This window comes from Anas platyrhynchos, chromosome 1 (assembly GCF_047663525.1).
Source record: "Anas platyrhynchos isolate ZD024472 breed Pekin duck chromosome 1, IASCAAS_PekinDuck_T2T, whole genome shotgun sequence".
NCBI classification, from domain to species: domain Eukaryota; kingdom Metazoa; phylum Chordata; class Aves; order Anseriformes; family Anatidae; genus Anas; species Anas platyrhynchos.
This window is the reverse complement of record NC_092587.1, coordinates 16579951-16607572: the sequence shown is the minus strand read 5'-3', so window position 1 is coordinate 16607572 and position 27622 is coordinate 16579951. Positions and strand designations below refer to the sequence as shown.

The 27622-nt window shown below is 38.4% G+C and overlaps 1 protein-coding gene across 2 annotated transcripts in view; it reads left to right on the top strand.

Moving 5' to 3' along the window:
- Positions 1-25610, top strand: part of CERK (ceramide kinase) — a 46807-nt gene extending 21197 nt beyond the window's left edge. The window contains exons 7-13 of one of the 2 annotated variants that reach the window (XM_072032926.1): positions 5207-5281; positions 7010-7162; positions 7877-7982; positions 10466-10536; positions 18616-18818; positions 21622-21830; positions 22827-25610. In XM_072032926.1, the coding sequence (XP_071889027.1) occupies positions 5207-5281; positions 7010-7162; positions 7877-7982; positions 10466-10536; positions 18616-18818; positions 21622-21830; positions 22827-22926 (917 nt within the window). In that variant the 3' untranslated portion in view covers positions 22927-25610. Of the gene's footprint in view, positions 1-5206; positions 5282-7009; positions 7163-7876; positions 7983-10465; positions 10537-18612; positions 18819-21621; positions 21831-22826 lie in introns of both variants that reach the window. The other variant, XM_027458721.3, reaches the window with a different exon arrangement.
- Positions 25611-27622: the final 2012 nt, after the last annotated feature.

The window sequence follows — 27622 nt, the reverse complement described above, 5'->3', positions numbered from 1 at the left end:
TTTTTTAACTTCTGAACTTCTGTATTAGTTGCAGCTGTTCCTAAATCTGCCAATGTAAATTGACTGACTGCTGTTGTAAACAGGTCTCTTGTTAAAAGTACTTAGAGGCTGTAGCAACTTGCCAGTTCCACACTTAGTTTGGTAACTACAAGAGAGTGCACCTAAAAAAACCTTCTCTTTAGGTATTACTTCCTGCTAGTAGCAGCTGCCCTTAAAGCACATTCAGCTGTGTTTTTTTTCCTACAGCCAGAGTGGCAGTATGCCTAGCTGAAACCAGAGAGAACCTTTTATATTGGAACGTGGCACTGAGGTTTTATCCACGTGCTTTAGTATTAAAATGATACTCTCTAGAGTAAGCCAAAGTAATTCATTCTTCTTCCTAAACCTGGCACAGAAGAGGGGTACAAAGCTGTCAACAGCTGTTGGAAACTCCTCTAGTAAAAGAGAACCGATTGGATTAAATGCCTTTGTGATCTCAGCAGGTAAAAAAATGCCTGCTCCTGCTGCACACTGTGCTGTGGCATAATACTAGTGCAGGTTTTCTCCTTCCAGAAACCAAGCCTGCCAGTCTGCCCTGGGAACAGGGGAAAAATCTTTCAAGTACTGGAGAGAATTGAGTAAAATGCAGCAACAAAGTGTTAATTGCCATAGTGATTTAGGCTTCTAGTGCATCCAGATTCCTCTTGCTTTTGCTGCAGTCAAGGATATGAACTCTTAATGCCTAGGGCGGAAGCATGCAGGGTGATTATAATCAGTGTGTTGATGTGTGCCTATTGAAGCTCATGCTAAAATCAGCAGAGGCTTCGTACGGGAAGGTTGCATAGGAAAAAGATTCATTCACAAATTTCAAAACCAGCTAGAAGTGAAATCATGAAGTGTGACTGGACTCCTGTACTACTGCCATCTAGGCTGTAAAGTTTCTCTTGGAAAATGTGTTAAAGCACAGCATTAAAAGCTAACTTTTTTAAGATTCCAAATGATGTATCTGCAGCATTCCCTGTTACAATATTTGTAATATTTAATGACCTTTGCAGTTTAGTTAGCATCTCATTTCAAGGATGAGTACATTCAATTTGGAAGGTGAAGTCCAATGTTTTGTTCCACCTTCCTCATTTTAAATCAGTTCTACTCCTGGAAACGACTGTCTTAGAGCTAAACACTGCATTGGATACGGTGGGGCTGCTATGAGAACAAGTCAGTCAAGATTACTTTTCCCTGTAATGTTTGTGATTTTAATTTCATCTTTAAAATTTGCCATTATTACCATTTTTTATATACAATGGTGCTGAACTTCTGCTGAAGTGATTATCTACAAGAATAAAAACCAGCAAAAAACGCCCCAAATCCTTCTGAAGTGCTTCTTTTTAAGCTAACCTGCCCTTCTGCAGATGTGAAACTGATTTCTTGGTTTCTAGGTGCCCAAGCCATCCATCCCTGTAACAGTAACTTTGCCTCCTTACTTTTGAATGTGTCACATACTTGTCCTTTAAAACTCACTTCCCAGCAAAGTCACCGTCTAGATTTTTCAAAATACTAAATGCTGCTCAACCAAGAATAAATATGCAGTTACTCTGTCATTAGCGTGGTACTTTGTTAATGAGTGACACAAAAAAAAAAAAAAATCACAAAATTGTGGCTTTATAAAAATAACATAAATGTACAAGAACCATGATGAAGCTGTTCTTGTATGTAGTGGAAAACCATTGCCATGGTAATTTCTCCTCGAGGATTCAGAGTACACTGTAGAAATACCTGTCCAGTTGTCAAGGGTATCTCACACTGAGCAATGCTCTTGAGTGCTAAGTGTGTTACTGTTTCTCTGTTAAATTCACTGCTTGCTCTAGGATCAACATCTAGCTGGCCCTTGCTTCTGTCACCTGCTTAGTTTAGTACTGCAGTGACAGTCGTCCAGTTCTTTGGAATTTGTTCAGTTTTCCATCAATAAGAGTGCAAAAATGAACTGTCATAGCCCAAAGAAAGAGCATGTATTTTGTTTTGAGAAGACTTAGTGGTTAGTTAGCAGTCTTAATCATTGGAAGAATGATGTTTGAATGCTTTGCCTTTCCTCCCATTTATTTCGAATGGTAAATACTGATTTTGTCTGCAGAATCATCCATGTAACCAGTTAGAATGACATTTTTTTTGCTTATTACTTTGGTATGCTGTGACCGAAAGCTTGAAAAAAACCTTGGTTAATTTTTATATCATTAACATTAAAAAAGTTTTAATTTGTGGATGGGAAGAAAGTGGAAGAATTTGCCTATATAGCAATTGTGTGCCTATATAACACCTCCTAGTAACAAACAAACTCTTGGGAAAATGGGCTAATGAAACATACACGATGTATGATAAAGACTCAAAGCAATTATACTTGTTTTAACAAGGGCCAGCTGCTGTAAGAGTTGATGTGCCCTTTACACACTTACTATTCTCAATGGGCTCTTAATATCAAAATATCTGGGGTGAGAACTTCGGGTAGCTGGGATGCTTTGGTTTGGGAGTCAGCTGTCTACATCCATGCAGTGGCACAGCGCCCTTTGAAATGTGCTGTCCTCTACATCTAGTCTACTAGGGTAGCAGCGGGAAGCCAAACAGAGTAACCTGCAGCACTTGACCACTGGTGGTTGGTGCCATTTTAGGTAACGGAGTTATTCTCCTTAGGGTGAATAGGTTTCAGTTTGAACTTGAGACCCAGATTTTGATGCTACCTCTGCCTGTCTGTAGGTGAGATGGATGTCTAAACTCACATTATAGCCAGGGGCCATCTGATCAGTCAATCTTGTCATGCAGCTGCCTGCTTGTGCAGATGTTTTATTTCTTGAGAGGCCCCTCAAGAGGTGCAGGGTGCCGGTGTGTGGGTACCTTCAGTTGATCTCAGGCTGCCATCAGCTCTTCTAACAAGATCTCTTTGTCCAGAGTGGGAGCTGTGACATACAGTCTACAGTGTCACACGTACATATGCAACTACTTTTAGGTGTCAACTTGAAACTTAATTATTCCCTTGCACACTGATTTTCTTTTCCTCTGGCACAACCAATGCAAAAGTTTTTTTCCAATCTGAAAATCTTTTATTATTATTGTTTTTTTAACTAATTAAAGATGAATTAAAACTATTAAAAAGCAGTCTAACTGCTTCATATACGCCTTGGAAGGGCAGAATAGTTTTGTGTAATCCATATAAACCTCTTTTATTTTCCTTTACTCTGTTATACTCTGTCCCTTACAAATCCAGAAAGAAAATCTAGCAGAACATTTATATCATTTTAATACTGTTTTTAGAAGAAAAAAAAAAAATCTAACACCTAACATTAGTCAAGAATTAAGCTCTGTGTGAGCTTCTTGCCCAAACTGAGTGTTAATCAAGGGGTGTAAGTCAAGCTACATAAAGGAGAAAAACTTTTTTTTTTTTTTTTCCAAAAAATAGTCTGGACTACCTGTTTAGTTCTGAAGTATTCAAAGAGATCCAAATCCTTACTAATTATGAACATTTTTGTGACCTTGAAACTAGCATTGTTAGGTTTATACTTGGCATGATGTGGTGTTAGGACCAGTTAGATTCTCTTAGAAGGTACATGAGGAATGATACCGGTTTTCTTGCTCCATACTACTGGATCTGAGAAGAAAAAAAAGGCTATTTCACTGTTTCATAGGTCAGTTAATGTTAGTTTTTTCTTTATTATTATTTTTATTTATTGTTATTTTTGTTTTGTTGGTGGTGGTGATGGTATTTTTTTACTCCACTGGCAAGTCTGAGAAAGAGGGATCATTTGATAGCTGGTAAACACTGTTGGTATTTTCCCCAGCCTGCCATTTTAGACTCTTGTGAGTTAATTTCAGACATCAGGTCTAATTTTAGGCCTCCCTTGCTTGTTAACTGAAGAGAAATGAAAATAACTCCTGTAAAATTGCCCAGCAGATAAATCAGCTTTTAATTGACTACAGAAGAGGATAGGGAGCCTCCGATGTTTAAATCTAGCTTGTGTGGATGCCCCTCTTCTCCTCCCACCTAGAGTGTGAGACTACTTGGAAGCTCTGGCTGTTTACATCAGGACAGAAGTGACTTTAAGGTAATTCTAGTAGCAGAATACAAATTTATCTCAAAGAAATTTGAAAGGCTGGATGAAATACTGCTTTTGTAAGTTTAGCAGAAAATTCAGGTCAAGTGTTCTAGCGGCCAATTTTCTGGGGTTTCTTTTCAAAAGTAGTAAGAATTTTCTGCCTAACTGAAATTTATGAGTTAGGTGGCAATATAAAACTGGAAAAAATAGCAATAAAGTATAACGTAAGTATCTGAACTCTACTTATATATTTTTACTGTTATAAAACTCCAAATTAGGCACAGTAGCATCTTTTGTGTGCCTCATCTGTTGTGGTACTGAGAGAAATTGGAGCCCTGTTTCCTATACAACAACATAAGCTTGTAGTGGTACATTTGCACCATCATGAACATCAGCCTGTGTAGAGAGAGACCTCTTAGTCACATTTCCCTTTGTTCTGCCAGTTCTGTTATATTTATCTTCTCTTTAACTGACTCACAGAGTTCCTTGTTCACAGTAGCTGCCTTCTGCATTGTGTTTGCTTGAAAGAGGCTTCTTCTGTGCTCTTCATCGATAGGGGAAGTGATGTCCATTTCCTGAGAAATAAGTTGGAGGCAAAAGGATACACCATTATCAAAAGGAACAAAAAAATATGTCCTGACTGCTTTCAAAGAGAAAGAACCAAAAGATCTTAAATAGTTATTTTAAATAGTTACCGGTCATTCTTCCATTTTTAATTTTATGTTTTACTTTGATTAGGCCTTTGGAATCAAGTGCTCTGTATATGAGCTGCTCTGATCTAGTATATCACTAGCAAATCTGAGAACAGATACGTGGACAAGTTAAGTTTTGGTTTTCATTTTTCCGACCTTGACTTTCAAGGACTTATTTCCAGGGAAGAAATCTGAGAACCTATGAGTTAGTTTTGGAGTTGCGTATATATATAGTTTAAGTCCTTGTAGTTTACGTGGAGACAAACAAGTTCTGTTTACCTGAAAAAAAGTTATTGTTCCAATTTAAATCATAATATTTCTATCCATATATTTAACTTTGTTCCATAAAATAGAAAGGGGCCAGCTACAAGAATAGAAAGCTTTTATTCAGAGATCCATACCAATAATACTTGCTTTGAACATATACAAAATAATCTCTTGGTCTTCATTTTTCAGGATCAACAGATTGCGTATGCTATTCGACTGTTGGCATTTCTGATCCGGTAACATCAGCTCTTCATATTATTGTAGGTGGGTGATCAAAAATCACTGTTTTGCTATGAAAATGTTTCCAATGTCCAAAAATAGTAATTTCATTTGGTTATTGTTTTCCCCATGTCTGTGAAATATAACTTGAATATAATGACCAAGTTGAAAAATGAACTTCTTGTCTGGGATTTAAGTCTCTTTCTGATTTGAAATACAGGAGGTTAAAAAATAATTGCTTTCTCCACTGTAATTCATTGTTTTCAAGGGAATATAACTTAAGATTTGGTGCTTAAGATTTCATGCTCTCTGGCATGCTTTTTAAAATAGTAGTAAGACATAATAAACAGCATAAATTATTGGATTATACATTTCAAAGTTGTCACAAGTAGCATGTACATTTGAATAGTATTATTTTAAACTCAGTTGCCTAATTTTCTTGTGCAATTTAATGCTTTCATACCAAGTTAGAAATGTGGCTTCTGCTTGACTGGAATTAGCTAATAATTCCCCATTTTGCAGTCTAAAAATCACGTATTTGAGGGGGAGCTACAGAAGAAAGCAGCTGTTCTTCAGTAAATGCCTTTTGATATGTTGTCATCACTAAGTAGAGGTACTGGCATTGCCACTTCTCATAGTCCTCAAGTAATGGAGCCCCTGAATTTCATGGGGGCTAAAGGAGACAGCTTGCATGCTCACTGCATTGCAACTAGTGATGTCGTTCCGATCTGCCATATACTGAGGAAACACAGTCACGCAGTTCTTAATACTGAATTTGAAAAATTGTACAGTATTGTGTTTGATTACGTCCATTTTGTGTAAGCATAAAGGATGCAATTTCCAGCTGACTGTTCTTTCATTATTACTTGCTTATTGAGTGCTTAACAAGAGCAGTTTTAGGAGCTGCTCTTGCAAAGATTTACACACGAGCTTCTCTGTTGCTCTCCTATGGTTAACTCTGTTCAGCATACGCACATTTTAGCCCCATTGGACTGGAATTAAAGAGCTGCTTTCTAATATGTGCTTAGTATATCACAATAGCTTAGTTGGATTATTAAATGTGCATATAAACATATGTATTTAAATTTCTAAGTGTGTTTCTCAAGTACATAAAAGGGTGCTTCATAGTGGTCTGTGGTGGAAAGAGGAGAGAGAGTGGGCATAAAGTTAAATAGCATAGGGTCAAGTTGGTGTAGATGTTTTTAAAATTAAAAACAAACAAATAAACACTTCTGAGTCTTCCACTACAAGGACATCAGATAGATTGTGTACTTCGTTTTTACATATTTTCAAGGCCTGACTGGATAAAGCCCTTAGTAGTCTGATCCAGCCTCATAGCTGAACCTGCTCTGAGTGGGAAGTTTGATGAGAAACCTCCTAAGGGCCCCTCTGGGTTGAATTACCTATCCTCTGATACTATGAAACTTACAATTTATTCGTTGGATGTACAGTTCTGCTTTGATCTCTTTTGTAACATCCTCTCCCACTCCTGTATAGCCCTAGTGCAAATTCTTCATTATATACTTTTAGCATACTGACCTTTCTTTTCACTTAGTGCTTAATGGTTTTTAAATATTGAAAGAAATGAGTTGTAAAAAATGATTTTATCTTTCTCCATGTATAAGAAATATATATATGTGTACATATGATTCATATGTATGTTGTACAACATACTTTTTAATGAAAAAATCTGTAACATTAAAGTTGTTACTATTTTTGTAGCTTGAAACAAAATAAACCTTAATGGAACCTTGTACTTTCTAACCTCTGTAGGTGATAGCCAGCCTCTGGATGTCTCCTCTGTGCATCATAACAATACATTTTTGAAGTATTCTGTATCACTGTTGGGTTACGGTTTTTATGGAGACATATTAAAAGACAGTGAAAAGAAACGGTGGATGGGTCCAATGAGATATGACTATTCAGGTAACTTGGAGGGTTATTACATTCTTTTGTCAGCATGTAAGCATACTGGAGCAGTTGATACCCTCTGTCCAAATCACACTTCTCTGAAGCTTTTAATCAAAAGGGACAGACTGAACCTGATTGCATACTCCTTGAGGTACCAAGTGTGTTGAATCAGATTATGTAAAGCTGTGTAATTTAGGAGATAACATTAACGCTTTGCTTATTAAAGTTGTGTTGAATTTGGCTATATAACACAGTTAGCAAATTAACTGATAGTTAACACTTATGTGTTTTATAAGCTTTATAAAGAACTAAAATGTGTATTTAAACTGTCATGAACGATGTTGAAAGCAACACTAATTCAAATTAATCAGCCTTTTTTTGATTAGTGAACCTGCTAGCGCTCTAGCACTGTTCTGTAGTGTTTGTGTCATGTGTTGATGTGTCTCACCTAGAGAGCGATGCCTAAAAAGTTATATTTATTCTGTGTTAATCATTGTGACTTCCTTTTCAATTAGTTGGACAGAGGTAGGCACTCTGCTGTCTTGGATGTGCATGCTGATGGAGTGAACTATTGTGGTCCTTTCAGTACTGATTATAGAGTTAGCTGAGTGGTTTAGCCTGGGTATTTGATGTTTGGGCAAATTTTATGTTACTGGAAAGTATGTTTTACATTTTTGATTTGTTTTGTGTTAGGAGAAAGCAGAATTTAATTACCTTTTCTTAATGTAGGCTTCAAGACTTTTCTTTCTCATCATTACTATGAAGGAACAATTTCTTTTCAACCAGCAAAACACACACTTGGATCTCCACGAGATAAAGATAGCTGCAGAACAGGGTAGGCTAATATTTATCTCTGGATACTTGACATGAACTGTTGGAAAAGGCCTGTATGTAAACAGAGGTTACAGCAATGTTGCTTTTAGTATCAAAACACTAACTCTGAAAGAGACAAGCTTTTTAAAAAGAGGTTTATTGACTCATTAAAGAGAATACCTTATTTTATCAGGTCAGTGAACAAAAATGCAATAAAATTTTGTAAGCCTGCTTCCCTCCCCATCTCCAATTTTAAATGAAACAAAATATAATGCCACAGCACACAGTTGTGTTACTCCTAATAAATAACAAGTCTGGACACCTTATAGCTTCTGTAAGTGGAAATAATTATTCAGAAAGTTTCAAATGTTCGTGTTGTAATTGGAACTAGCAATTTTAACAGTTGTTTTAGTGTAATGACAACAACTTGTCCTGAGTATAGGTCCTTTCAAGAACCACTATTTAATCTTTTTTTTTAATGAACTACAATTATCCTGTATAAATTCTGTGTGACCTTCACTTCTCAGAAGAAAAGGCTAAGGGGCACTGAGAGAGTGTCTGGAAATAGCATGGGAGTGTGAGAGCTTCACCTCTGTGTCATGTCAGCGTGACTGCATGTCTGTTTCAAGTGTCTGAATACAAACACATGCAAGATGTTGTGAAACAAAAAGGAGGAACTGAAAATCGATGAATGGATGCAAAGCTAATGTCTCAGAGAGATTTTATAGATACGGTGTGATTGCTCACATGAGCACAGCATATGTATATGCTTTCCAGGGGGAGAAGTGGGGTTGTGCTCAATGCAAAGAAACAGCTCTGTTGCACACAGCTTTGCACTAGAATGAGGGAAGACCTCATGGATAAGGATCAAAACAGACAAACACAGATGACAGGGAGGTAGGCATCTACAACAGACCTCTGATCAAGTGGGGGAGGTAGGTGAAGAAGCCTTTAGACAGTTGGAGGAAGCCTTCTGATGGCAGGCCCTGGAATTTATGGGTGATTTTATCCATCCTGGTAATTGCTGGAAGGTCACAAGCAATTCAGGAGATGCCTGGAGTGTGTTGATGATGATAATCGTACTGGTGATTGATAGGCTGATTAGGAGAAATGCTACAGAAAATGAAGGTGGGGGATGTGATGGTTGAGGGCAGTCTTGGCAGCAGCGACTGTGAGATTATGGTTTAAAGTCTTGAGAGAAGGGAGCAAGGCAGAAAGTAGAATTATAACCCTGAACTTGAGAAGAACAGGTGTTGGTTTATTCAGGAACCTTGTTGAGATCCCATGCAACATTGCCCTGGAGGACAAAGAGGACAGGAGAGCTGGGTCTTTAAGGATGACCTCCTCAGAGTGCAAGAACAGACCATTCTGCTATGCAGAAGCTTGAGCTGCTTAGTGGTGTGGGGGACCCAGTGACAAAAGATATGGAAAAGGCTGGGAAATGCTTCCTTTACCTGTGGATGAGGGGGAAACAGTGGATATTGCATACCTTAGCTTTACCAAGATCTCTCCTGCTGTTTTCTTAAAATCAAGTCAATGAGATGTAGACTAGATAAGAGGATGGGTGGAAAATTGGTTAGACTACATAGAAAGGTTTTGAGTACCATGTCCTACTGGCAGCCAGTTAGTAATAGCATCCCTCAGGGATCAATACTGGGGCCAGTGCTGTGCAACATCTTTATTTATGAATGATATAGAGTGGACTCTTGGTGGGTTTATGGGTGATAGCAATTTGGGAGGAGTGGCTGGTATGCTGTAAGTCAGGGCTGCTATTCAAAGGCATCTTGGCAGGCTGAAGAAATGGCTGATAGGAACCTCATGTTGTTCAGGAGAGGCATAATAGTGTGTACCTGGGGTGTAATAGTCCCATGCAACAATAAGGAGTGAGCACTGGCTGTTTGGGGAGCAGCTCTGCTGAAAAGGTCTTGGGGATCCAGGTAGACAACAGGCTACACCCAAATCAGCAGCGGGTCCTTGCAGCAAGAAGGGCCAACCACATACTGGGCTTTCTAAGCAAGACAGTAGCCAAAAGGTCAGGAAAAGTGATTTTTCCTATGTATTCAGCATTTGTGAAATAGAGCACTAGCAGCAGTATGTCAAGGTATTTCACCGTTACAGCAATCAAATATTGAAACAGGTTGCCCAGAGAGCTTGTGGACTCCATCCTTGTAGATAGTCAAAATTTGACTGAACAAGATATTAAGTAATACCCTGATCCCATCAGACCAGTTTTGAGTAGAGGTTTGGACCACATCCAGAGGTCCCTTCCAACCTCTGTGGTCTTAACAGCATCACAGAGCCATATTTCTGACCTCCAATATATTTGAATGCTATGCCTAAGTTCCTATACTGTCTCCAGAGTTATCCTGATTCATGGTACATCAGGGTTGTTGGTGCCACACCCCATCTTATGGCGGGGAAAGTCCTTTAATGATGGGGTACTACACACAAAAGTTGAGTTGAATAGTTTTATTTTCATCAACTCAATTGCATTTCTGTTTTCAGATGTTACATTTGCAAGGAAAGTGAGCAACAACTGGCAGAACAGCAGAAGAAATGTGGATTAAAAAATGAAGGTAATTTATCATAAAAAATAAGATATGATACTGTTCAACTTATTGTTTTTCAGTATATATCAGCTCAAGTACATGTGTTTTTTTTTTTCAAACTACAGATTACTAGAAAATCCAATGTTTCTGTACGTTTAAAAATATGTATAAGTGAGAAACATTCTTCCACCCAAGCCTCAGTTTTGATAAAATTGTACTAATTATTTATATATCTTGTATCAATATTGTACTAATTACTTATTTTGGTATGTTTGGCTCCTTTTCTTTGAGAAAGGAAAGCTGTGAGCTGAGTCGTGTGAGCTGAGATTTTGTCTTTTTTTTTTGTGAGTAAGATTTAACAATTAAACTGTGAGCCAGTGTAGAAAGAAGCAATTCATTAAGATGACTTTCGGAATAGATGAGGACTCAGCTTTGTGTTTGTTAGCACAAAGGTCACCCTATGTAGAGTTGTTTATTAAATAAATATGAGGCAGTGAACTTAAGTATTTCTGTGCAACACATCACCAACAGCCAGTATAAATGAAAAATTAGATTTTCTCCTCTTTCTTTAGTTGTGTTGCCCTTATCCTCTTTCCCCCATTCCAAACCCTTCCATGGATTTTTATGCGGGCTTACCTTTTCCTTTCTTATATTAAAACAAATGTTTATATGCTGGATTCTGTGCAGTGGTTTCACTGTCTGTATCTCTTCATGTCTGATTACTGCCCCCTGACAGGAAGCACTGGTATTGGTACACTTTTGACCTTGGTGGTAGAAAATACAGAGCTTCAGCTGCCTGAGTTTAGCCTCTGCTCACAGTTCGTCTTCTTGGATAAATCCATTTTAAACAGCAGGCAGACTTTCCATGGGTGCTTATTTTTACTTTCTTTTTTTTTTTTTCCTTGTAAAGCCCATTGCATAAAACTGTAATTTTCTTGACACAGGCTTTGGACCTTTTGACCTAGATTGCCTTGTAATTACTGTTGTTTTGCACAGTATCTGTGCATGGCTGTAGCTATTTGTTAGCAGAGTATCATCGCTCTGTAGAGATTCACTGGTAGCCTATAAAGCCTGTATATGGATTTCTACGCCAACTTTAATTCTTGTTACACATGCCTATATCTATATATATATGTGTGTGTGTGTGTGTATACACACCTAGCTATCCATAATGCTCTCATTCCACTACTGCTTCTAGATCTTTGATATAGCTGACAAATGGCTGGATTAGAGTATTTCTAGAGTTTCCAGAACTGAATCTAGGAATAAATTAAATAAATTGCTTTACGTAGTATTTTCTTAGGAACTAAATCTGATAGGGTTCTTTTTCATAAGAAAAATTCAGTGGGGGATGGCTGTGAGAAATAATTGTATGCCTTTTTTGTCTGTTTGCTAGTTACTTTTATTTTTATTAGTTTTGGTTCAGCAACGGAACAAAGGCTGAAGAAAGTGAGTTACAGGTTACTGAGCGATCAAGACTGCTTTAGTCAGCATAGCACAAAACATTAAGCAGATGATTCTGTAGGACTTTGTCTTAAATTTTACTTTCAGTAGCAGTTTTTCTTTGTACTGCAGTCTATTCTCCATGCAATACTGGTAAGCAAATAATAACAATCCACTACTCTTGATTTGCAATAAGAAGGATTTTAAATTGCCGCCTCGTGTAAGCTTTTTACTCACCAGGGTGTATTGGCTTACTCTTTCATTATGCCCACTTGGGTTGTGTACAGTTCAGATGAGTTTAGAAGGATGCTTGCATTAACCATCACTGAAAGTACTTCCTCGTATTTTATAGAGGTCTTTGTGCATGTGCTGAGTGAATTTGGAGTGCTAACACTTTAGGCTGATTTCAGCAACTGGCAGTATATATACACAATAGACAATTGAAATGAGTGTCGTTTATTTTCTCACTTTTTTATGATTGCTCTATTGTATGGAAGATATTGTAGGCAAATAATTTGTGATATTACAGTGAGACACCCTGCAGAATGGTTGTGAGAACAGTTGGCCAACTAAAATGTGATAAGTACTCTGACTTTGTTCTTACTGAACAGTGAAGCTACTGTTGAACGGCATGCTTAGATTTTCACTGGACAATACTTTTCTACCAGTTCGATACAGTCAATTACAGCAATGTACATAGGCATTCTACCATAAGTACATTGAGACTTAGCACAGTGAGCATGCTTCAAAAGTTAACACTTACCTAGGTATAGTAAAGACTAAATATTATTTAGGTAAACAGCAGAAGGTTTCATTGTTAAAGGGTCTTGATTTCATTTTGTTGTTTCCATATCAGAGAATGTCTGTTTTTCTTTAAAATAGCGTGTATAGTTCTGGACACAGATGATAGGCAAGCATTGTGTATGAAGTAAAATTAAGTATTACTGTTAGTTGAGATTCTAAAATGATGAATGTGGCCCATTAAACCTATTAAAGCCTGCTAGACTGTAAGACTTAGGGACATTCCTCCCTTCCCAGTGTGCAGGTTGTGAGGCTGCAGCTTTTCCTTTTCCCAGGTATAGCCAGTAACAAGGCTGAGCATGTTCTCTCATACAGGCATAGACAAGACAGAGTACAGACATGGCTGGCTACACAGACAGGAGGTCAGTATCTTCACAGGTACCTACGTAACCATGAACAGCCTCTGCATAAAACACGAGCACCACAGCTAGTCCAATCCTGCCTTCTCTCCTTCTGATGAGGATTGAAGTTTGCTAGTAGAACATACACGTACCTTCGCTCTCCTGATTCACAGCCACGCTCATATTCAGGGATCCCTCAGGTATTAGAATGTACTTTGTATCTCCCATATCAATGCTCAGATCCTGTTTTTTTGTTTGTTTGTTTTTGTTTTGTTTTGTTTTTTGTATTTTGTTTATCCAGTTTGCTAACAAAACCTACAGCTACATTCAGCTATTGAACTCCGATGCATACGCATATTTGTGGGTACGTTGAACTTAAATCCAGAATCTGAGTCCAGACCCCAGGCTGTTTGCTAGCCTTCAGCTCTGACTTTGAGTCTTTACAGATTGTGTGTTTACTCGATGGCTAGTGTGACTTGAAGTTTTCTAGTACAACTTGTGCACATAGAGAGCATAAAGATTAATAAGAATAGCCTGCAATGATCAGGTGTAGGACTTGGCCAGATGAGCAGACTGACCAGCAGCCTCCTTACGCTCAAGTGACCAGTTATCTCCACATTCTCCATGCATCTCCTTCCTTTATCAACCTTGTTTCATAGAATCATTCAGGTTGGAAAAGACCTCTAAGATCATCTAGTCCAACCTTTAACCTAGTACTGACAAGTCCACCATTAAGCCATGCTACTAAGTTCTACATCTACATGTTTCTTGAAGACCTTCAGGGATGGTGACTTAACCACTTCCCTGGGCAGGCTGTTCCAATGCCATACAACCCTTTCAGTAAATAAATTTCTCACATTATCCAACCTAATCCTATCCTTGTGCAACTTTAGGCCATTTCCCCTCATCTTATCACTTGGTGGCTGGGAGAAGAGCCTGATTCCAACCTTGCTATAGCTTCCTTTAAGGTAATTGCAGAGCACGATTATGTCTCCCCTGAGTTTCTTTTTCTCTAGGCTTAAACAACCTCAGTTCCCTCAGCCACTCCTCGTAAGACTTTGTTTTCTAGACCTTTCAACAGCTTTGCTGCCCTATCCTTCTCTGGACCCGCTCCATCACCTTGATGTCCTTGCAGTGAGGGGCCTGAAACTGAACACAGTACTCGAGGTGTGGCCTCACCAGAGCCAAGTACAGGGGGACAATCACCTCCCTAGCCCCATAGCCCTGCTGGCCACACTTTCTGTCACAAGCCAGGATGCTGTTGGCCTTCTTGGCCACCTGGGCACGCTGTTGGCTCATATTCAGCTGACTATCGAACAGTACCCCCAGGTCCCTTTCCTCCTGGCAGCTTTCCAGCCACTCTTCCCCCAGCCTGTAGCAGTGCATGGGGTTGTTTTGCTCCAAGTGCAGGATCCAGCACTTGACCTTGCTGAACCTCATACATCGGTCCAACCTATCCAGATCCCTCTGCAGAGCCTTCCTACCCTCAAGCAGATCAACACTCCTGCTTAACTTGGTGTTGTCTGCAAACTTAGTGAGTGTGCCCTCTATCCTCTTGTCCAGATCATCGATAAAGGTATTGAAGAGAAATGTCCCCAGTACTGAGCCCTGGGGGACACCAACAGAGACCAGCCTCTGGCTGGATTTAACTTCATTCACCACAACTCTTTGGACCTGGCCACCCAGCCAGTTTTTAATCCAATTAAGCGTACACTCATTCAAGCCTTGAGCAGCCAGCTTCTTCAGGACAATACTGTGGGAAACAATGTCAAAAGCCTTATTGAAGTCTATGTATGCTATATCCAACATATCTCTTCCCTCATCCACTGAGCATCACCTTGTTGTAGAAGGAGATCAGGTCCATCAAGCAGGACCTGCCTTTGATAAACCCATGCTGATCGGGCCTGATCCCCTTGTTGTCCTGTAAGTGCTATGTGAGCCACTCAAGAGGATCTGCTCCATGAGGGTCCCCGGCACCGAGGTCAGACTGACAGGCCTGTATTTCCCTGGATCCTCCTTCTAGCCTTTCTTGTGTATAGGTGTCGTATTTGCTAGCTGCCAGTCAACTGGGACCTCCCCTGATAGCCAGGACTGCTGATAAATGGTGGAAAGTGTCTTGGTGAGCACTTCTGGTGGCTCTCTCAGTATCCTCAGGTGGATTCCGTCTGTCCCATTGACTTGTTTATGTCCAAGTGGTTTAGCAGATCGCTAACCATTTCCGCGTGGATTAGTCCTTCTGTGACTTTATGACTTCTTTCCTGAAGAGTGTCCAGCCTTCCTGGTCTCCTTTGCCCTTCAGGACTGCCTTCCAAGGGATTCCACCAACCAGTATCCTTTACAGGTTGAAGTCTGCCCGCTGGAAGTCCAGGGTGGCAGTTCTGCTAACGTCCCTCCTTTTGTTCCCGAGAATCAAAAACTCTATTAATTTGTGATCGCTCTGCCCAATCCAGCCTTCACATCACCCACAAGGTCTTCTCTATTTAACAAGCAAAAGTTTCTTCCCTTTCTCCAGCCTTGTCTCCTCCCATAAACAGCTGGATCTAGTTAAATTTCATCATTGTTTCCAGCTTTGCTACATCAATGCCCAAATTCGGTATTTCTAATAGGATCTATGTGATCCCATATGTGTGTGGTATTACTGGTATAGACACATCGGTGCTGTTGGCTTTGTAAGGTGCAACTCCCCTAAAGGTAGTGGTCCCCTTCAGTTCTCTGTGCAATCTCTCACATAACTCCTCACAGCTGCCTGCAAAACCCAGACATCCTTTACAGCACTGTCTGTTACTTTCATCAGCTTCTCACACTGATAACTGTTAGGTTGAACTATTTCTTTTTTTATTTTTCCAGAAGTTTCTTATGTTCTGTTTGATTCCCTTAATCTCAGAGCAGAGTCATCATTTGCCTGCAGCCTGAACAAAGTCATTCTGTAGTTTGATGTATGTTTCTCTCTTCTCTCTTAAAATACATATTTTGAATCTAGTTTAAATGATTTCTTTCTGTAATGTCCTTTTTGAAAGCAACATAAAAGATCAGCAGTAAAGCAAACATAATTGATACTAAAACCACTCTGGGAAATGATGTAAAAATGTTGAATTTAACAAAGCTACATTTCTTTTATTACTGATTTGTTTATCAGAATATATAGAGAAAGATAGACTAGATGCAAAAGTGATAGTTATTTTTAGCTTTCTTCAAGTCTTTTGTCATGTTACAATCCTTCTCTGTTTTCCCTGGAGTTACAGTTTTCTGGGTTTTGTTACTGGAGTGGGGATAGTAAGTTCCAATAAATAATAATAATAAAAAAAAAAAGATAGAAAACTTGAAAAGACAAGGTCTACAGGAACTTTTTTTCCCCTATTTTTCATCTTTTCCTGGTGTATAAAGCTTGGAAGAGGTTAATTAAAAATGAATGTGTTACAGAATTTAGGTCCACAATTATCTAGACAATGGTAGTAATACTACAATCACAGAATGGCTTGGGTTGGAAGGGACCCTAAAAATCACCTAGTTCCAATCCCCTTGCCAAGGACATGGATGCCTCCCACTAGATCAGGTTGCCCAGGGCCCCATCCAGCCTGGCCTTGAACACCTCCAGGGATGGGGCATCCACAGCTTCTCTGGGCAACACAGTCCAGTGCCTCACAACCCTCAGAGTAAAAAACGTCTTCCTGACATGTAATGTAAATCTGCCCTCTTTCAGTTTAAAACTGTTCCCCCTTGTCCTGTCACTATTTGTCCATGTAAAGAGATGTTCTCCATCTTTTTTATAAGTCCACTTTAAGTATTGAAAGGCTGTAATGCGGCTACCCTAGAGCCTTCTCTTCTCTAGGCTGAATGTCCCCAGCTGTTCCAGCCCTCTGATCATCTCTGTGGCCCTCCTCTGGACCCCTTCTAACAGCCCCACGTACTTCTTGTGCTGGGGGCCCCAGACCTGGATGCAGGGCTCCAGCTGGAGCAGAGGGGCACAATCCCCTCCCTCCCCTGCTGGCCACCCCTCTGGTGATGCAGCCCAGGATGCAGTTGGCCTTCTGGGCTGCTGGCTCGTGTCAAGCCTTTCGTCCACCAGAGCCCCCAAATCCTTCTCTGCGGCGCTGCTCTCAGTGAGTTCTTCTCCCAGTCTGTGCTCCTGTCTGGGGTTGCCCTGACCCAGGTGCAGCACCTTGCACTTGAACTTGTTGAACCTCAGTAATGATTCTCTAAAGTAGATGTAAGAACTAAGGTAGTAAGGCGTGAGAACTAAGGTAGTAAAAATAACGGAATTTCAGGAAATGAAATAGATGGCTTGGTATGCTATAGATAATCTCATCAAAGAAGCACTGTGAATAATTAAAAACTAACCCCACTATGGACAAATGGATAGTGTTAGATTTCTAAGTCTCTATTAGTTAATATGCCTCAAAACCTCTACCTTGCTGTGGTTTGATTACGAAACACATTAAACAATCTTAGATAAACAATTTTTTTGTTGTTGTTCCTTAATTTTTACCCCCCCCATCCCCTACTGTGACACTTCACTCCTGAAATACAGCCCTAGAACTGTGTGTATCTCCACAGACTGTTCTGAAATCATTAGGACTGTGGAGTTGTTCATTTGAAATATCTGAGCCCGTTTATATTTGGAGGCAAAACAGAGTGTTATAGCTGTTTTATGGCTTTTTTATCGTAGTGGGGAAGGCAATTGTGTGTAATCTACAAATGCAAAGGCTTTTATTATCTGTTTTTATCCCTATAGATGAAAATACAGTTTAGATAACAACTCTGTGCAGCGGCTGCCAATGTAATCAGTCTTCGTTCCAGAAAATTCCTCTGCCTTTTGGTAGTGTTTATTCCATCACACATTTAAATTCAGTCCAGTTTTATTCTAACAGAACAGTTTTGCATTGTTGAAAACACTTTTATATTGTTTTCCAGGAGTCTCTGAATGTTTTTTTCATGGAAAAATTCAACTCTGCTCATACTATTCATCTGCAGACATTGTGGGGTGTCGTTAACAGATGTAGCAGCACTGCTGCATCCTGGTGCTTTCTGAACCCTGAGTCATGTCCTCCCTCTTCAGATTTGGTTTTGTTGTTGCTGTGTTTGGGGCTGGTTTTTTTATAGTTTGTGGCATTGAGGCAGAAGAGGAATATTGGTTTAGAAACCAGACACTAAACCACTGTCTCTGCATTATTGTTTGCTTAAGACTTAACATGTTGAACAGCAAGAATAAAGTTAAAAATCCTCCCAAAGTTTTAAGCTACAAGAGTTACAACCTGCCTCTGTCTTGTCCCTGCCTGAGGCTTTGTGGTTTTACAGTAAGCAGTGTTAGTAGGTAACAATGGTCTGTGAAGGGAGGAAGCAACTTTTCTGTTAGTATATGAAATACAGATTTTTTTTAAATGCAGTTTTTTTAGATGTGTAATGACAGTGCACAAACACACCCAGTAAAACCTCTTAACTTGCCAATGATTGCTTTTTACTGTTCTTGTGAATCTATCAAATAATAGCCTATATCCATGCCTTTATTCATGTGTTTCAGAAGATGAAGAAGAATGGAAGGTTATTAAAGGGAAATTTCTAGCCATCAACGCAGTAAATATGAGCTGTGCCTGTCCACGCAGTCCTAAAGGTCTTTCACCAGCAGCTCATCTGGCAGATGGTTCAGCTGACCTCATTCTAGTTCGTAAATGCTCCAGATTTGATTTTCTACGGCATCTTGTCAGAAATACAAACCAAAATGACCAGGTAGGTGTGTGTTCCCTTTGGCAGTGAACTTTCCAGGAACAGCTTAAGTTGTAAATATTGGCAATGGTATATGACAAAAAGAATACCTACAAAACAGTTTTTTAAAAAGTACTTATACAGTTTGTATGACTTAATCTTAGCATGTGTACCGTCAGAAAAATCACTTAAACTAACTCAAGTCTTTGGCCTACAGCATTCTATATTATATATATTTCAGCCTGGAGAAGAGGAGGCTGAGGGGAGACCTCATTGCAGTCTACAGCTTCCTTGCGAGGGGGAGTGGAGGGGTAGGCACTGACCTATTCTCTGTAATCACCAGTGATAGGACCCAGGGCAATGGTGTCAAGCTGAGACAGGGGAGGTTTAGGCTTGCCATAGGAAGAGGTTCTTCACCGAGAGGGTGGTCACACACTGGAACAGGCTCCCCGGGGAAGTAGTCACTGCACCAAGCCTGTCTGAGTTTAAGAAGCATTTGGACTGTGCACTTTGTCACATGGTCTAAAATTTTGGGTTGACTTGTGCGGTGCCAAGCGTTGGACTTGATCCTTATGGATCCCTTCCAACTGAGGATGTTCTATGATTCTAACCAAATTCCACTTTTATTAGTTGAATTCATTCTTATAATATTTTGAGTATATTTACTATTTGGACAATATTTAAAATGTTATCAGATCTGTGCACACTTCATGAAAAATTGTTCGCAGCAATATAATGTAGCTGAGGTAGAAGACCTAGCAAGGAATTTTCTTGTAAAATGTATAAAAATATGATGTAGAAAAAACTTACTTGAACTACAGTTTGATTCTAAACTGCAGGCCTAGAGCAGGATTTTAATATATCCGTGTGACATGAGCTTTAGGCATTCAGCTTCAGAGTGCTTCCTTGCATAAGTTACAGCTGTCAGGAGAAACTGCAAGGGGAGATTGATCACCGCTTCGGAGTGTAATACCTGTTGAAAGTAGAGCTATGGCTATGAATGCACACACTTTAATATTTGTCACAACCTGATATTATTAACATGTTCTGGCAGATAACTGAACAATACACTAATGGCATATCTGGTTATAGCAACAACAAATCTCACTTGTTTGCAATGCTACTCTTCATCCTCTGTAGTTTGTATAAATTCTCCTTCTTGTATTTCCTTGTTACCATTCCCAGGCACATTGTGTTTGTCTGTGTTCTGTCTTCCCACTGTTCTTTGTCTCTTCTTCCCTTCACTCCTTCTTATTACAGAATCGCAGAATCACAGAATTTCTAGATTGGAAGAGACCTCAAGATCATCGAGTCCAACCTCTAACCTAACACTAACAGTCCCCACTAAACATATCCCTAAGCTCTACATCTAAACGTCTTTTAAAGACTTCCAGGGATGGTGACTCAACCACCTCCCTGGGCAGCCTGTTACAATGTCTAACAACCCTTTCAGTAAAGAAGTTCTTCCTAACGTCTAACCTAAAACTCCCCTGGTGCAACTTAAGCCCATTCCCCCTCGTCCTGTCACCAGGCACGTGGGAGAACAGGCCAACCCCCACCTCACTACAGCCTCCTTTAAGGTATCTGTAGAGAGCGATAAGGTCGCCCTGAGCCTCCTCTTCTCCAGGCTGAACAAGCCCAGCTCCCTCAGCCGCTCCTCGTAGGACTTGTTCTCCAGGCCCCTCACCAGCTTCGTCACCCTTCTCTGGACCCGCTCAAGCACCTCGATGTCCTTCTTGTAGCGAGGGGCCCAAAACTGAACACAGTACTCGAGGTGCGGCCTCACCAGAGCCGAGTACAGGGGGACGATCACCTCCCTAGCCCTGCTGGTCACAGTGTTTCTGATACAAGCCAGGATGCTGTTGGCCTTCTTAGCCACCTGAGCACACTGCTGGCTCTCTGTTTCCTCAGTATTTTTGGTTATTTGAAGCCTTTCCCAGCTGCCTTTCCAATTGGCTTCAAGATTTATCAATCTTTATCAATCAATCAATTTTAAATTAGTAAAATATATAAATGATAAAAACAATATGAAAATATATTATGCAATAATAATCATCATAATATATATAATTATATCATTACTATCATAAAATAAGAAATAATTATAATAACATTCTGCTTAGCCATGATACATGAGAGCATTCACAAGTGGCTCTGTGCAGCAAGTGATAACCAGTTTTTGCAGCTAAACTTTTTGGCCTGGAATGCTTCTTAGTGAATCTCAGACTCAAACCTTAGTTTTACCTGAATTAGCTAGTTGAAATGATTTTATTTTGCTGGAGTGTAATAATATCTCCATATATTCGTATTTTCCTATATACACAGCTCTCCAATCTCTCTAAGTCTTTGATTAGGGCAGTGGTTGGCTCACCTCAAGGTACTCTTCCAAAATTCAGAAGCATAAGACTTTCAGAAAAGTGTATGTTTCTTAAGGGCTGTAGTGAACAGGTCCTGAGGATGGTACAAGTTTCCAATCCAAACCTTTTTGACTTCAATTCCATGTTATAATAGTTTCTTATAGTTTATTCATAGTTCTTATACGCTATACTCATAATCTCAGAACCTGTAACCTCATTACCCTTAAAGTGGCAGTACTGCTGCTCCTTGAAGACAACTATCAAAAATTAGGTTTCAGTTTTGCTTTATGGTTTTTGACTTCTGTAGTTTCTTAAAAACAAGTATCACTCTATGCCTCAGGTAAAATTCTCTAGAAAATTGGAACGGATGGACTTTATTGAATACCAAATGCTGCATGCTGAGTTTCTTTACGCATCAAGTATATTTAAGTAATTGTAATTGCCTTTTTTGATTATTTCTTTCTTTGTAGTTTGACTTCTCATTTGTAGATGTTTATCGGGTGAAGAGTTTTCAATTTACATCAAAGCTTTCAGAAGACAATGGAAGCAATGTTGCAGACATAGGAAAGAAACGTTTTGGCCAGTTCTGTAGAGATCACCCAGCCTGTTGCTGCAATATTGCTGACAGCACTTGGAATTGTGATGGAGAAACTCTGGATAGTTCAGCAATTGAAGTGAGGTGAGCATCTACTTTTCTCTGCATCTACCAAGAAGATATTAAGCCTTTTCATTGACGTAAAGGTACCCCAAAAACGTATCCCCCCAGCAAATTCGAGTCTTCTGATAATAAACTTAGATTTTTGTTGTTAAGTTTTGGGTCCTTTCTAGTAAAAACTCCAGCTATATAATGTAAATGAATATACATATTGTAAATGATCTCTTTAAGATAGATAGATGACCCTACCCTCAAAGTCCTGCTTAGTTCTTAGAAACTGATGTTATATGCTCGAAGTGCTAAAGGGTGGAAATCCTGGTGGAAAGATTCTTTTAGACAAATGCAGTTTTTCATTAGTCTGAGCACTAGCTTTTGCAACTAACCAAAGCATTTTTCAGGAAAATAGTAGTATTTTTTCCATTTTTTAAAAAGTCATATAGAAGCCACCTGATGTGTTTAACTAGCATCTTAACTAGCATCTTACAGAAATACTGAGTATGTCCTGTATTTTGTATATTTTGACGCACAGCACAGTCTTATCTCCAGCCTTGGCATATGGAGAAAGAAGATTGCAGTTCTACAAGTGAACAAATTGGAAGGGAATAACAGCTTTGAAATTTTGAAGGGCTTTTTAATTTGTTTTGTTTGGTTTTGTTTATTGTAGATTAAAGGGAAATACAAATACAAAATATGTACATCTAAGTTTGTTCCATTCAAATGCAATCTCACAACAGTCTGAGTGATTTATGTAAGAACAGTGTATGTTATACAAGGTCAGATCCTCTAAGTATCCCATATCACTTAACTGTGTGGAAAAGAGTAGTAGCAGAAGTGATGTATGTGTGAAAACATCCAGTCTTCTTTGCAGGGGAGGATTGCATCAAGAATGAGGGCTATTTTTGTAGTCTGAAGCAAAGAATTTTACCTAACTGCTTGAGATACACAGATTATTAAAACTAAATATATAGTACCTACTTATATTAAAAAAAAGTATGATTAATTGATTTCCATATTTTTCAGGGTTCACTGCCAGTTAATGAAACTGTTTGCAAGGGGAATCGAGGAAAACTGTAAAGATGAAGCTGCCTACAGCCACAGTAGCATTGAACACTTACTATAGACACTGTTCCTCCAATGGGGAGAAGAAAAAATAAAAGCTCAAGGAAATTGAGTATATATGCATTTTAGTCAAATTGACAAGTATTTTAAAATTTCAGTTTTTGTTTTTGTTTTTTGTGATGGCTTCAATATAATTTTAGACATTTTATTTCACTGTGTATTTTTGTAACATTCTAATCATTAAAATGTCTTGAAGTCATGTAATCTAATTTATGTTAGATTGGCATATATGTATGTATTCACAATGACTGATAAATACTCTGTGCTTTTCTAGAGAGCTAATTTAGCAGCTGTGTTGCAATAATATTTAAATATTATAAAACATTGAACTTTATATTGCCATCAAACCAAGATGTCAGGACAAGATGTTTTCAGAGTCTGAGAAGATGTTTTCTGCTGGGAGTGTTATGTAGTTGCATGTGGCTTAAATGCTGGACAACGGTGTTGTCTTTTGCATTTTTTTATTTTTTTTAGTAAAATCTTGCATTTTCTAATTCTGACAATACCTTGCAACTTATCAATGCAATTCAAACACACATTCCTGGCTTTAAGTAATAACAATAACAATTTAGAAATATTTTGAAAAATAAAAGCACATCTGTATATAGACCATACCTTCTCTCATGTAATCTATTTATAAATGCTTCCTTGCATGCTGCTTTTTGGGTTTATAAAGGGTTTTATGACTGTTTGGATGATACCAAATACCACACACTGCAACTGAAATGTCTTGTCAGCGACTGGTAGGGATACATATGATACCAAGAAGGCATAGGCAAGGGAAGATATAAATATCTTGTAAAACACCAGCAAATTTTACATTTCTAAAAATAACTAAAATTAACATATGAAAAGCTTCCCTTTTCAGTACACAATTCTTTGGAGATTCTACTAGATACATTAAAATGTCTTTGCAAAATAAGTTGTTGGAATGTTGTGTAAAGATATGATTCAATGATTGAATGTTTTAAAGTAATATTTTTATTTAACTAAATAGGAAACAATTTGTGTTGTGAAGTCAAGGGAAGAAACTGTTATATGATAAATCATAAATCACTGTGCTGACTCGTTTTTACAGCAAATACATAAGACTATCATGTACAGCTATGGAGTGATTATTTGTGTATGAATTTGTGTATTGTGGCACACACATATACTGTGTGCAGGCTTGGTGCTGAATTTTGCTCTTCTCATACAGGTTTATTCCTGTTTGGTGAGGATCAGAAGCTAGTCCCTGCTCTCTTCTGTAAACCTTACTGCATCTCAGATTTGTGTGTGTGTCTGAACAGCTAATGACTCTCTCTATTCATGTGTATCTATTGGCACTTCTGTCATTCAATTTATATTAGTTTCAGTCTCCTGTGTATTTGCTCTGTGTAAGCCATGGTGATTGGTTGGTTTATTACTGAAACACTTGAAATTTGTTTTAAGTGGCTGTTGTTTGTTTTTGTTTTTTTTTTTTTCTGTTGAAACATTCCAGTTTTGTGTAATATTAAAATGTTCTGCTATATTGTTGATATAAAGTATTATTCATACTGTTGCATTTATACTGTATGACAAAAAAAAAAAAAAAAAAAAAAAAAAACCAACTTGCAAATAATTGATTACAGTCATACAAAGTTTAGGATCTGTTTCTCATTATATAGTGTTTCAGGGAGATACTTGAAAACTTTTCCAAAAGTAGTACTGTACTTTCTTCAGTGATGCAATGAGTTGAAAAGTTGATTCATCCAATGTTTTTCAGACATTTGTTATGTATATTGTATTTTTTAAGCCATTTTTAGTAAGTGAAATAGTACTTTTGAACCAAGAACCCTGTTGAAAAATCAAATTATGCAGTCATACAAATGCAAATATCTTCTGAAAGTGTCATTTGTGTAAAAAGTTTTAGTTAGATTGATCTATCCATGAATATTGTGAAAAAAATGAGATTTCAAATTACTGTAATTCTTGGGCAGGATATGACAGTATACACTCAGCTCACCAACAGACAAGGACTTTTATGAAGCATTACAGCTATCCAGATCACTTTCTTATTTATGAGAACAGAGGTAAATACTAGCCAGCTCTTTTCATTATTTTGCTAGCAAGTCATGAGACTCCTAACTCAAAAAACAGTGGATTGGTTACATTGTGAATGTATACTGAAGTGCTCTGAGTACTTTTAATATCTGAAACTGTGCACTTGGTATTTCCAAAAAAACCCACAGTTAAGGCCCCCATTCTGAGAAATGAGCTACCAGAAAAGAAGGGAAAAAAGATCATTCGGTAATACGGTAATGAAGTGTGAAGTAAATACTAAAGGTGTTGCAACATAATAAAATAAAATCTCTTAGAAAATAGAAAAGCTACATAGCTGCATTTGAATAATTCTACTTGTAGCATATTATACTAGCAAAGCATCATAGTTGAGTTGTATGAAATGTCCAGTGTATTTTAAGAAGAGAGCTGTATAAGTAATGTCTGCATTCGTTTTAATTCTAGTAGTTTGTGTTGTTTTGTTGTTTTTGTTTTTTTTTCCCTGAATGTAGTCTCAATATGAAAATCATTTATAGGAAAAACCAAGTTTGATTTCCTTTTTTTATTTCCCAATCTTGCTGGCTTCAAGATTAGAAAATGTGCTCTGTTTTATGAGGCTAAGGGAATTCATTTAAAAAAATAAATAAATTATGTTGTGCAGCAGCAGTACTGTGGTTTTCTTCTTTTCACAATTTGATTAAAAAAAAAAAAAGTCTGTTGAGAGATTTCAGCCCCACAAAGGTAATGTACTCAGTGTAATGGACATGCCCAGGTTAAACCAGGCCGAGAAGTAATTCATAAGCTTTCACTGATGTTAACTACAACTTTATAGCAAGAGTGAGTGTGAGCAAACACAGTGAAGGAAAGCAACTAGTGAAGCTAGATTTCTACTAAAACTATGTAACTCTGTTAAGAGAAATTTAAGATTGAAGGAGGAGAAGTAACTTAGTTGTGAGGACTTAGAGGTTTTGGTTATGGAAAATTTTAAACTGCAACAAGTCAAAACCAACTACCATTGTAAGAAACATAGAATAGATATTGTACTATAAACAGTACCGACTATATGCCAAGAAGATGTTTTTAGAGTTTCATCGCAATAATTATTAGTGATACAGCACACTTCCGAGTAAGTACAATATGTTCTTTATAGGTGAGCAGTGGACACAGAAGGAATATGATTTTCAACACTTCAGACACTTCTGCTTTTGAAGTTACCCAACAAGCCAGTGTTTGCAGGATGTCATAAGACTTCTTCAATGAAAATAATGTTTATTCATGAAGGGGAAGATGATATGTAGAACCAGAAATCTCCGTCTTGCTGTCCAAATATTATTTCCTTAGAATTCCTGCCTTAATCCCTATGAATTAAATGAATAATAGGACTTCATCATTTTTATTCTCACTAGTCATATTGCTTATTCCAAACTTTCAATAGGTTAGTTAAATACATTTAATAGGTTCTAGCTGATGTTTAAGTTGCAGTAAATGAATTCTGTCCATAATGAAGCAAATCTCCTCAGCCTTGTCTTACCCTCTGATATGCACATAGTGTACATCTTGCAAAGGGCTTATGTATGTTCTTAATGTGTGACAAGACCCATTGTTTAAAAGGAATTGGGGCAATCTGCCCCAATTTAGTCCTTTCAAATACTCTGCAATGAGACAGCTAACACTTTTTTATTTAATTTCCCACTGCTAAAAATAATTCCTAACATGTACCTACTGAAATTGCCAACAAGGGGCTGTCTTCAAAAGATGCTTCCTTCTTTAAGACTCTTACATGTTTGAAATGATAGTGTGCTGGGTTAGGTAGCTATTTCAACTACAGTGCATTTTTTTGTGTTGCAGGTAAAAAAGTTTTTCCATGTTAAATGGAAAAAAAAAAAGCTTTACTGAAATCGGAAAAGATTGCATCAACCAGTTTCCCTTGGTCAACTAGGTGGTTAACCTTGTCATAAAAGGAAATAAAGTTCCTTAAACAGGACCTTCCCCTCATGAATCCATGTCAGCTGTGACCAACAACTGTGTTGCTCAGGTATTTTTTGCTAACTCCCAGAATAATCTCCACAATTTTACCAGGCACTGCACTCAGGCTGCAGTTACCAGGGTCTTCTTTCTTGCCCTTCTTGAAAATCAAAACAACATTTGCCAGCTTCCAGCCAACTGGGATCTCTCCAGATCCCCAACAACTGAGAGAGGTCTTACAATGACCTCAACCAGCTTTGAGTATTTTGAGTACCCTTGGATGAATCCCTTCAGGCCCCATAGACTTATATGCATCCAGGTGGAGCAGCAAATCCCACACAAATTTGGAGTTGGCTGAAAGTTTATCATTCCCACAGTTGCGGTCCTCCAATCCAGGACTCTGGGGGTCCCAGGGCCCATGGTCAGTGTTGAAGACAGAGGCAAAGAAAGCATTAACCAGTTCTGCTTTGTCTACATCCCTGTTTGTGAGCTGGTCATCCTCATCAAGTAATGGATCAATGTTATCTCTGGTCTTTCTTTTCATGTTAACGCACTTGAAAACACCCTCTTCACTGTCCCCCATGGTGCTGGCCAACTTCAACTCTAATTGAGCTTTGGCCACTCAGATTTTCTCCCTACAATGGCAAACATCATCCTTGTAGTCCTCCCATGTCACCCAACCTCTCTTCCAGTGGCCATAGGATTTTTTTCCT